Genomic DNA, 12,428 nt, shown 5'->3' with positions numbered 1-12,428 from the left:
GTAGAAAGAAATATATTGCATAATAACTATAAACTTTTCAAACCTGAATTTGGCCAAGAAAATTATGTTATGAATTTAGATATATCCTGCCAGAAAGAATTGCCCTTAGTAAATGTAGGTGTGGTACCCACAAACTTTCCGTAGCAACTGAAAAATATTCTGGGAGGAAAATCAGCACCCTTGCAAACAATGTAACAGCAATGAAGTTAGGGATGAATATCATTATGTTTTAGTTTGTCCTGTGATTAGAGAAATAAGAGATATATACCTAAAGTCCTACTATTGTAAAAGACCTACCACTTTTAAATTCAATCTGTTCCTCAATACAAGTAGAACTAGAGAATTGAAAAAAAACTACATAAGTTTATAAACCTTATAATGTCCTTATTTTAGATTAAGACTTTCTAAAATTTTCATTATTCTAATGTTATTTTCGATATCTATACATATTTTGTCATTATACATTTTATCCTTTAATATGTATTTGTTAAATATATGTGTACATGACTGTAGTTGTAATCTATGGATCTCTTCTATGTATTTTAGTGTAAAATATATGTGTACGATTGCAATTCTCATACCCCGGAAGGGGTCGATGAAATAAAATTTGCCTTTGCCTTTCCAGGAAGTTTCTTTTCATAGAAAAATGTTGAAAAAAGAATTAGCAATTTATCCAAAATAGTTCTAATCCTTGATACATTTCTAGGTTTTCCACAATCAAAATAAATATTCCATTGTCTTTCATACAAGTCATTAGTAGACTGTACTTTGTAAACTATTGTAGACAATCTAGAGGGCACCAAAAATCTTTTGTTCCAGAGAATATGGTGGATTGTCTCCATGAAGTTAGATATATGTACCACACATGGGTATGGATAAATCACCTTCAAAATTGGTGTCTGGGAAGGCACTGATTAAAGAGGCCTTAGATCAATGAACCTTGCTATTTGTGCCCAAATCGGAGGTAAGTGTCATCCTGCTGTTTGTAAAAATTCTGACATTGTTTATCCCGACTAATACTGGAAAATAGTGGGAAGGCATAAAGGTCCAGATTAGACAAGTCATGTAACAGGGCATCTACCTTCCATGCTAAAGGATCCAGAGCTGGTGAACAAAATATTCCATCTTTTTGTTCAGTGAGGTTGGAAACATGTGTATGCTTGATCGCCCCTACCAATTCCAAATTTCTAGACATATTACCAGATGCAGAAACCATTAATTGTGAAGAATTTGATTTTCCTGCTTAACTAATATGCTAAAACTTTCCTTTTTGCAAGAATAAAACAAGCAAGAAGGCTTATTCCTCTAAAATTTGTCCTTGTCCTGACCCAATGGGTCAGTATAAAGGTAAATTCTGCTGTATTGTCTGAAAACACAGTCATGGTTTTTACTAACATAGTGCTCCCTGATTGTGAAAGGTCTTGAATACCACTAGAAGATCCAAGAAATTGATGTGATGAGTTGATTCTTTCAATGTCCATATCCCTGACAGAATTAAAAAGGTCTAGAGTTCCTCCCCATCCTTCCTGTGAAGTATTTGTGAACAGAGAGAGGCCTGGGATATTAAATTCTACGATGGGCGAGATCCAGTCACCAGCATTGGTATATGCCTTAAAGATATCTGTCTATGATTATCCCACCAACTCAGCAGTTGAAGTTGGTACTTCATCACTGGAATTGAGATTGTCTAAATCAAATATTCTGTTCCAATTTAGACTGAGATGAAATAGGAAAAATCCAATCAAAGGAAGTCATGGTCCCTAAAAGTGTCATCCACACCAGAAATGACATAGAATTCATTCTTTTGAGCCTTTCCAACAAAATAAGAAAAAACTGATTACTCTTTTCAAATGAAGAAACCCTAAAATGAACTGACTCTATTATCATTCACAAATATATAGAATCTTCTGAGTTTGAACCAGAAGAAACTTCAAATTGACCGGGATTCCCATACATTCAAGAAACTTAAGCAGCTAAACTAATGGAACCCGAATCATTTCAAACAAATCACTCAAGAAATGACCAATAATCCAGTCAAAAAAAGAACTCAGCCCCAGAATCCTTAGCCATTTTGAAATGGACCCATCATCTTGGCGAACACTTGAGGGGTCGGCCTAAGACTGAAAAACGGGCACTTGAATTGCTAAACCTCTGACTTATTGATAAAATTAAGGTATTTCCTCAAACTTAAATGAATTGGAATTTGAAAACATGCATCAGTGAGGTCTACCAAAACATCTAATCTCCTTTCTTTACTGCCCTCAGAACTGCTGCGTATTTCCAACAAAAACTTTGTGAGAACTGTAAACTTGTTGAGGTTTGAGATATCTAGAACTGGTCTACAAACAGCTGACGATTTGAGAGCTAGGAAAAAAAAGTTGTGAAAAACTGGAGAAGGGTTCAAGACCTCTTCTATAACATCCTTTTCCAGAAGTTAATGGCTAGTTTCAAAATATGTTCCTTTGCTGTATTTGACAGATAAATCAGACATGGAATTAGTTCCTTGGACATGGGAGGATTGGAGGCTTGAGGAATCAGGTAACCTTCTTTGACTACAGTCAGCACCCATGGATTAGGATGAGGGCTCTTCCAAATATTATGAAAGTGAAAAATCATCCCTCTAAAGGAATATACAGGGAAAGACTGTTATTGGGATCTCCCATAACATCCAAGAATCCTATTAGCAACTCTCCCAGAACATCTATTAGAGCGGAATCCTGATATTCTACTACTAGAAAAGTTATCTCAAAGTGTAACTTTGTGTCCTGGTACCCATTTGAGTAAATAACTTATTAATCCTATTGACATCTAATACAGTACTCAAGATATGGAATAAATCAGTGAATGTTTTTTTGCCTCATACACTGTCCTAACCACAGAGACATATACCTGTTCCATTCTCTTGATTATAAAATGCATAAAGGGTAGTACAGCCTGCAAATTTCTATTCTATAAGAATATAAATAACTATTACTAAAGAATCTTCAAAGAAAAGTAATTTCAAGAATGCTTCCCACTTTATTACCCAAAAACAGTATCTCTTAAACCAGATTGCAAACCCTGCATTTAAAGATTACATCTGTTAGCATTAATGATGTATTCAAGGGGGGATATTAAATCTCAATCTAGAACAAGATTTGATAACTTATTAGTCATATATACAGTATATATATATATATATATATATATATATATATATATATATATATATATATATATATATATATATACATTACATTTGTTAGTCTTTCTCTGCATTTGAGGTAACAATTAATCAATTAAATCCAAAACAAGGAGAAAATTGATTAGTGTATAAAATGTCTTAAAAGTAACCCTTTCTGATAAATAAGAAAAAAGCAGCATCAGAACTTCCTTTAGGCAACTTACTTGGATACCCTTCAGAAATAAATTTCCTCTATAATTGAAAAGAAGATACCTCATTAATCGGGCTATTCCTCTGAGTTTTCTTCATTTTCATCTTCTTGGTCTGAAGGATGATTCAAAACATTGCATACTGCTCTTCCCGTTGGTTACATTACTTACTTTGTACGGGGACTGTTATGCAGTATTTTCATGGGACTCGCCTACATTTACACAATTAAAGATAACTTTTGATGAACTAGTGGGCGAGCTTGTAAGCAAACGATGCTCACTGAAACATGATGCAACGAATCAGCTTTTGACGAAACTATAACAGATTTATCTAAAATAAATACATTCTGTCTTAAGGGAATCATAGGATTTGATAAGCCATCCACCACAGAAATAAGAAGTTGCTTCACAGCAATTACTTCAACAAGTGGTGGAATAATAGAATCCAGGCTACCAGCCTGGTCTTCTGCCTCACAAGCTGGTTGTCTAAAAGAGTGGCTAAGATTGTGGAAAGGCAAGGGTTTCACAGAAAAAAAAAATGGAAATAAATATAGAACTTGAGAGGATCTCGAATCTATGCTGCATTGTGCACCATCAGAACCCTAGCAGAATGGAGCACTAGAACCAGTAGACACTACTTGAAGAGTTAATTTAGAGTTAAAAAAAAAAAAGAGGGCAGGTTAGTTCAGAATTATTTTCTTTAAACGAAGACTCTCTGGCCTTCTTAGATTTAAAAAAGACAAGCTAAAAAAGATAAGAGCTTTTGATGTTCATTACTACCAAAGCTAGACTCATTAGATGCAGTATTGGAGTTCAATGCTGGTGTGTCATTATTGTCAACATCACGGCTACAGTCAACTAACTAAGTCTTCTCCAGATTTCTAATGTACTAAAAGCAAGTTTTCTTTTATGTTTTGGACTTTTAATTTGGTCAGTAACCATAGAAACATGCTTTTCCTGAAGAGGAACAGTGAAGCCTTCACATTTCTCGAACAGTTATCTTAATCACAATACTACCGTTGACTCGAGACACAACGATAATGCCGATCATGATCATCTAGAAACAACTCCTTTAAACAATTTATGCAGTTATTACAAATATATTCACGAGAAAACATCTAGAAAGCACTAACACCTGGAGTATGGGGCCTGTCATTCAACAGCAATGAAGAGACATGAAATATAACAGTATAGCTTGATAGAGCCATTAGATGGTATATTGTCTCATTAATTTACAAGAGGCCCAAGTCTATTGGATGAAAAAATTGGCAAATATTTTAGGAATAAACACGGATATAACCGAGCTTCCAGAAAGAAGCAATATGAACATCAGGGGAGGTGTATAGAAACAACGTGGACTTAAAAATGGAAAAGTATGATTTTAACAAATATTGACAATTACTATATTTCAATTGAAATCATCTCTACTATACTCAGTGTAAACTGTTGCTCTCTGGTTTTGTGTTAGATAAAAAATAATATACATCTATTGCAATTAGAAAGCTGTTAATAAATACAAGATTTAAAAATACAGTACTAAAACAAATTTTCAAGCCTATGAATTAATAAACTCTGTACCACTACTTATACAGCATCTACTACTAAACTGTTATTTTCTTAAATAAAACTAACAGATACAAAAACATATTAAAAAATCATTTACCAGAAAACTTTAAATAAAATCAGTATACAGCAAATCCAGTCAGAGAAAATAAGCCATTTTTAAAAGTCACTATCATATAATTCAATATATATTGTACTAGGTATCAAAATTATATTAATTAAATGCCAATATTATCCACTACATTATTTACGGTCTATTTATTACAAAGAAATTCAATTCATTTTTTGAGTTCTTTTATATAGGTCAACAATACAAAAATCTATCTAAACAAAATTTGTCTACAACGAAAAGTTTTAGAATTTGAATAATGCAGTATTGGGAGCTTCACTCGAGACTGCAAAGGTTTTAGACTAGAACATTAAGCACCAAAAAATATTCCATATAATGTTGTTCACATCTAAACAATACAACTAAATATAATGCTTATACTATTGAATATTTTCATTATATACTGTAATGAAAACTTTCTCATGCATGTTAGTAGGTCTAACATTACCTCTCCTGACAAACTCGGCATAAGTTACCTACATTAGATTTACTCTGGCAAAAGATCATCACCAACATCATCATCTCCAAACTCATCATCATCTTGCTTTCTCCTCATGCTGGTTTTTGGTCTCTCTTGTAGAGGACCTAGGGGGTCAACATAACTACTATCTGTAGACAGAAAACCTCAAGTGAAAAATATATCTATTAGACCTAGATAGTAAAAAGTAATTTAAGACAAAAAAAATACATTATCATAGAGAACTATTGAATGCTGAAAAAAGGGAAACAGGTAAATGCTTTGGTTTTTACCAGTCCCTTTTCAGATACACAAAATGTCAGACTTATGATTAAACATCAAAAGAATTATTTTAAATAGTTAAAACTTGCTTTAATAATAATTATTCTGAAATAAATAAATTTGACATCTCTGCGGGAGGAAACCAAAGAGGACAATGAAAAGTACAAGAGTGAAGAAAGACAGAAGTCAAATAGATATTGAAATGAATTTCTCTTGTGCCATAAAAGGCATTGTAAATTATGGTAGCCTACTGGAGAAGCAAAGGAATTGTCCCTAGTATGCATATTAGTACAAGATGGTGATTTACAGCTAGGGTAAAATCAAGTAACAACTTAGATTGAGAAAGTTAATTCACCATGTTTTGGTGTGATCTATCATGCCATGAGATATGATCAGAAGAGGAATGGGAACGGCAAACATTTTAATCCGGAAATTCATTATTTCTCTACTCAATAAATGTTTACATTGCTTCACTTCCAAAGTGTTAATGCCAATGTCTATCCTAAATTAAATATTTATAATGTTTTTTCCCTTGCAAATTACCTCCCCTTCTTGTAATTATTAAGCTAATCTAGTGGTTGATAGCAACTTTATAGTTATGGGTGCGTTATAGTTCCTTTGTCTTACAGTCTCTAAGTCAAATCCAGATAATTAGTCCCTTCAAATCTAGTCAGTGGGGAGGAGTCGGGGTGTATATTATGAACATCAGGTGATTATAGAAATAAATCTTTCTGGGCTCAACCTGTGCCGCTCCGTGAAATGCTCCTTTAGCATCATTTCTAAGGTATATAACTGCTATATATTACCAGAGAAAAAAGTTGCATAGGAATGCCAGGGATGAACCCAGCTCGCTCACCTATATTAGGTGTCGGTATAGAACTGGGGCGTGTAAACCACTATCAGAGGTCTCGTGCCATTTAGATATCTCCTCTTCAAATATCCCCGTTACTACGAGGTGCCGTTCTACATCCACTACTGACTGCTACTACCACTACCTCCACCCACGCCAACATCTTCACTCCTTTCATAGCATCTCTGCTGTTTACACGCATGTTCTTTTGTTCTGTGATTTCGGTGTTTTGAGTGCTTTTCTGCGCAAGATGTCGGACATTCAAGCTTCTGCATCCAAGTTGAGTACTAAAACTACGAGTTCTGAAGTTCTGGAAGTAGTGATACCCATGTTATTAATAATATTATTATTATTATCCTTTAGTGTTTTGTTTGGGAGTCGGAGATGCCGCTCCCTGGCAGCCATGTTGGTTTCGCTACCTCCAAGAGCCTTTGTTTCTTGACGTATAACAATTGGTCCCCCATACTAATTGTAATTCGTCTTGACCCTCATCGCGCTTGCTCATTACCGTTTCACTTATGCGATGCTTTATATTCAAGTTTAATCGTTTTTCATTATTTTGGAACATTTAATTTAGGTTATGGTCTTGCTTGACTACCCTTCTGGGTCGTATCCGACCTCGAGGGTAACCTCCACTGATTATCTTAAGGATTTATTTACTCTTATTCTCTTAAGTTTTTACTTTTCTTATATAAGAGATGGGTCCTGTTTTTTATTTTGAGAGGAACTTCAGGTTAGCAGTTTATTATTATACGTTTTTTCCATCCCAATCGGTATCCTACCCGATTGAGCATTCGAGTGTTGTTGTCCCCCCGTCCAGGTCGGTAGCTACCTGATGAAATGCCCATGGTTCCCACATTCTGATGGATGTGGATTAGTGAAGGAAAGAGATAGGAAAGTAATGACCTTGATTAATAAACATTATCAATTACCTAAAACTCATCTAGTTCGATGATAAAAAAATATAAAAGGAAAGTAAACTCGTAACCAGTCAAGTTTTCACACTGGGTTCCAAACATATTCTTATTACCAAACCTTTGAAACTATATATATACTTATCATATTACCCACTACCTTGAACTATCTCATTGATATATCTAGTAGCATAACATAAACACAATATCACCCAGTTACCATTGCACCAAATTTCTAAAAAATTTTAAAGGAAAAACATTCCTGCAAAAAATTACTTCTACAGAAAGATTTTTACAGAAGTAGCTGCAGTACCAATTTTTGAATTTCAACCTTCACGTTGTCAAATATAATTCCCTGTATGTGACTGTTACTAAAATGCGTATCTAGAAACCGCATAGCATTTAGAAAAGAGGGCTCCCTGAAATCCTAAGATTACAAACCAATTTAGAACTTTTTCTTTATCAATTCAGCTTTGCCTAATCAAAACTTAACAACTTTCACAGGACAAAGAAACCTGTTTCCAGACTTAACAAGTCCTTTCCTTTCCAAATAGTGGAGCATATAACAGCATATTTTTCAGGAGAATCTTTCATTTTCGGAAGCAAGTACTAAGATTAGCACACATACGTCTTGGAGACTTCTTTAGATAAAACCAGTACGTCACCTATAGATTCAATATGGTGACCATTTTTCAAGATGGACACCACTGAATACATAAAAATATTGTATTTTACAATAAAATAACAAAAACTTGTCCAATTTGATAATCTTCGTGTTAAATCATAAATCTTTAATTTTGTAGAATCCGATTTTGGAGCCTTGGACTCACTAGTTTCCTCGTTCCAACAGAGTGGATGTCAACACATAACCAGGCCACATTGACTGGCCCTGCTGCTGTGAAACTCAGCATGGGGTTTAGTATCAGCTGAACAAGTTTTTAGTGTATGTCTCAACTTTGATGTGTTGCAACGAAAAGTTCTCATGCATTAAATTAGCCTATGATCTGTCCTTGCGGGGAATACACTGGGATGAGTTATAAACTTGTCTTCATGGGCAGAAAAAGTTGGAGCGCGTGATGATGTCATCACGCACTGAGATGGCGGTACGTATAGCTTTGTCTGGCTGAAGGATAGTTTCTGTCATTATCCTACTGGACTCCCCTACTCAAGTAGGTAAGGAAGGAGATGATAAGTTAAAAGGTATGCACAGTTTTGGGAAGCTTTTGAGTGTGGACGCAGCTGATACGATCCAACTACCCTTATCATAAGCCTCTAATGATCTCTTAAGACTCTGTAGAGGAGACCTAAGCTTAGGACCCCAAAGTTATAAGGCAAACCTAGTTTATGAGAACGGGTTAGAAATTGCAAACTTTTCTCTTCCAACACGGTTGCCTCATGACTAAGGGGGAAAGCTGTGTCTGTGCCAACTCTTAGAGTCCCTCCAACTAGACGTCTTGTTGGACATGCCCGTTCGATTTCCATAATCATAGTTGACGTGCTGGAACCAGGTTCAAGGCAAGAATTTTTGACAATTGCCGGCTAAGGTCTCGCTGAGCATAATCAACACTATTCTGGATATGTGTGTAGTTCATCGATAAAGGTTCAGGTAAATCTCGACATGAAAAACTACAGGGAAATTCTCGCTACATAGAATGAGATTCGTCTCTAACTCCCGTTGGAAAAAGACACAGTAATGAAAAAATCTCCTTACGTGTCCTGCAACGAGAAATATATCTCTCCAATTGGGAGGATGTGCACTCCCTACAATAATTACATGGAGATTCCCTTGAACATCTCTTGTCTAGGCAAGAAGGACAAAGAAAATGTATGTCTATGGCAGCCCGACTCATAAGCATGCCACAATAGTCGCTATCCCAGCCTGGGGAAAAATGCAAATACCGATATTTACTAGACATAAGCACTCACTCGTAACTCATAGATAACAAATAGTCACTCAATTGACATTGAATTAAGAAAAAACACAAGTCAAGAGAACTAAACACTAAAAGGGTAGGCGAGATGAAGGCAAAAGGCTCAATTGTAGAGAGGAAATGAGAGCACAACCTCTTCACTTCACCAGAAGTGCTGTGAAGGGACGTTGTGAGCAAGTGTCCTCTTGCTCCTTGCGCATGCACTGTGTTTACCCAGCAAGGGCACATGATGCAATCATTCAAATTTTTTATTAGCTGGTCGTAGAAGACATGATTAGTAGTTACCCCATATAAATGAATAATTGATGCTTTAGAAGAATCAGTATACAGTATTCCAGATGCAAGTCAACTGAATTTAAACTAGAGTATGGAAAATTACCACTTAAACTTGAAAAGAAAATTCTATACATGAATAAATACAAATTACTCTTAATCTAGAACCCAAATAATAAACCCTGTCAAATGAATGAAATTAAAGTAAAAATTGAAGATATAACAAGAGCAATCAAAGATTTCTGACCTCCACCAAAGGTTAATGGAGTCGCCCATGGCCTAAGATATACCTGTGGTGGAAATTTCGTCAAAATCCGTTGATTTGTTTTTAGGTTATCTTTAAAATGACGAAAAAGGAAAATCCGGATCATCTCCAAAATCTAATGGGGTCGTCCATGATCTACGATCTATTATTGGTGAAAATTTCGTCAAAAGTCAGTCAAGAAGTTTTGATATCTTTAAAATGGCAAAAAATGCACATCTGGATGTAGAATCCTGATCAAAATCGTCAAAATCTGTCGAGTAGTTTTGATGTAATCCTGTCCACTAAAATCCAGATCCGGATCATCTCCAAAATTTATTGGGGTTGTCCATGACCTAAGATCTATCTGTGGTGAAAATTTCGTCAAAATGCATCAAGTACTTTTGACATTTTCTTAAAAATGACGAAAAATGCAAATCTGTATCTAGAATCTGGATCCAGATCCGGATCATCTCCAAAATTTAATGGGGTCGTCCATGACCTAAAATCTATCTGTGGTGAACATTTCGTCAAAATGCGTCTAGTAGTTTTTAAAAAGGGCAAAAAATTTAAATCCGGATCTATAATCCTGATCCTTATCATCTTCGTAATTTAATGGGCTCATTTGTAACCTAAAATCTACCTATGGTGAAAATTTCGTCAAAATCCACCAAGTACTTTGACGTAATCCTGTCCACAGATATACAAAAAATGCAAATCTGAATCTAGAATCCAGATAGCTCCAAAATTCAATGGGGTCGCCCATGACCTACGGTCTCTTCAGTGAATATCTTACCAAAATCCGTCGAGTAGTTTTGACGTAATCCTGTCTACAGTCACACACAAAAATGTTCACAGACAAATAAATAAACCGACTCGATCGCATAACCTCCTTGGCGGAGGTAAATATGAATTCCTCACAATTAATCACAATGTCAGACATTTTGAGTGAGTGGCTCCCTTTAATAGATGTTGTGCACCGGAGAGGCTGACAATAGATTCTATTCATCTATTGATAGTTTTGATCCATAGGTAACTGTTCATTATAAAATAATGGAAATATTTTTTTTTACCTTGTACATTCACCGTTAAACTTCAAATAGATATGCAAGATTGCATAAGGATATAAAAATAATCAACATTAGCATCCTATATGTTTTACATAATCTTTTTCCTTTGAGGATTAAAGATTAAATATGTTTTCTTCAGTTTATTCTCTTTTAGAAATAACTTATGTACTTTAATTAGTACAGTTTCAGGAATGTTTGGGAAATTAGTAGCTAGTTTTGATAATTATCTAGTTTGGTGTTTACTGTCTCATGAGAAAATTATGTGTCGATATTAAGGGCTATGGGTCAAGACTTTTTGTCTTGTTACAATATTTTCTCTCTCTTGCCTAGCTTTGAGGCTTTGAATTTCAAGGTGAAAAATCTACCGCATTTTTACCACAGTTCATTAGGAGAAAGATGGGTTGCACATCATAAGATAGGTTTCTTTGTCCAATTTGGGTGTTTAAGTCTTATTTAGACAACGCTTAGCAATCTAGAGAAAAGGTTCCTAATTTGTTTTGCACAGTTTGGATGCTAAGGTATCCCTCTCCAAGAATAGTATCTTTTCGTTTTCAGTGCTTAAGACCGAAGCTCACATGGAGTTGAATTTCAGTTAAGTAGGGGGCTTAATGGTTTGGGGTCATGATTTTAAGTGTGACTAATGCCCTTCATATCTGTAGGAATCACTCTTTAGAAATAGCTTTTGCAGTAGCTCAGTGGCGACCAAATGGGTTTTTGCCAAGCATTCTCTAAAAGAAGCCTGGTTTTCTTATAAGAGTTACTGGGCCTTAGATGCTGTGGTAGCAGCACTTGATGTTCTAGAGCAAATTGTATCAAGGGTAATTTGAATTGATTAAAAAAAAATCATATAAAGCTATAGGCCCTCTTGGCTAAGCATTTATGTTAATTGAGTAGAATGTGTGCATTTAGGAATAATTCCTACTGAGGAAATTCCTTAAAATTCCAATCAATTTATAGGCCTTCATTGCTATTTATTATTTGACTTTTCTCCATCTGGATTCGTGCGCTATGGCGTAAAGCTTGCTAGTTTTTAGTGGGTACCGTTAAGCTTACTATCATTGGAGGGGAGTTTCAGATGATTGGGTGGTGTAAGTATCTAAGTTAGAGTATTGATTTAATTAGGCTCTATCCTTCACTTATCCACCTCCTAAGTGTGAAATTCAACCTTATGAACCTCAGGTGAGATTCATATAAATAAACAGAACTTTGATAATAAAATCAATTACATCTATACTTACCTTAAGTTCATATCATTCCCCGTGCCTCCCCATTGATTAGCAATGTAAAGTGATTATTAAATATGTTTTGACTTCCTAGACTGAAACTGGCATGCCCAAGCCATTATCATACCCATACATCACGTATA

At 35.1% G+C, this 12,428-nt stretch overlaps 1 protein-coding gene across 1 annotated transcript in view; it reads right to left on the bottom strand.

The window, feature by feature from the left end:
* Positions 1 to 5,500: 5,500 nt before the first annotated feature.
* The window catches only part of LOC137651331 (intraflagellar transport protein 88 homolog), a 361,406-nt gene continuing 354,478 nt past the window's right edge, over positions 5,501 to 12,428 (bottom strand). Inside the window, exon 17 of the mRNA XM_068384619.1 lies at positions 5,501 to 5,653. Within this exon, the coding sequence (XP_068240720.1) occupies positions 5,532 to 5,653 (122 nt within the window). The 3' untranslated portion in view covers positions 5,501 to 5,531. The remainder of the gene's footprint in view (positions 5,654 to 12,428) is intronic.

The sequence above is a fragment of the Palaemon carinicauda genome, chromosome 1 (assembly GCF_036898095.1).
Source record: "Palaemon carinicauda isolate YSFRI2023 chromosome 1, ASM3689809v2, whole genome shotgun sequence".
Classification (NCBI taxonomy): Eukaryota; Metazoa; Arthropoda; class Malacostraca; order Decapoda; family Palaemonidae; genus Palaemon; species Palaemon carinicauda.
This window is presented reverse-complemented; position numbering and strand designations above follow the sequence as displayed.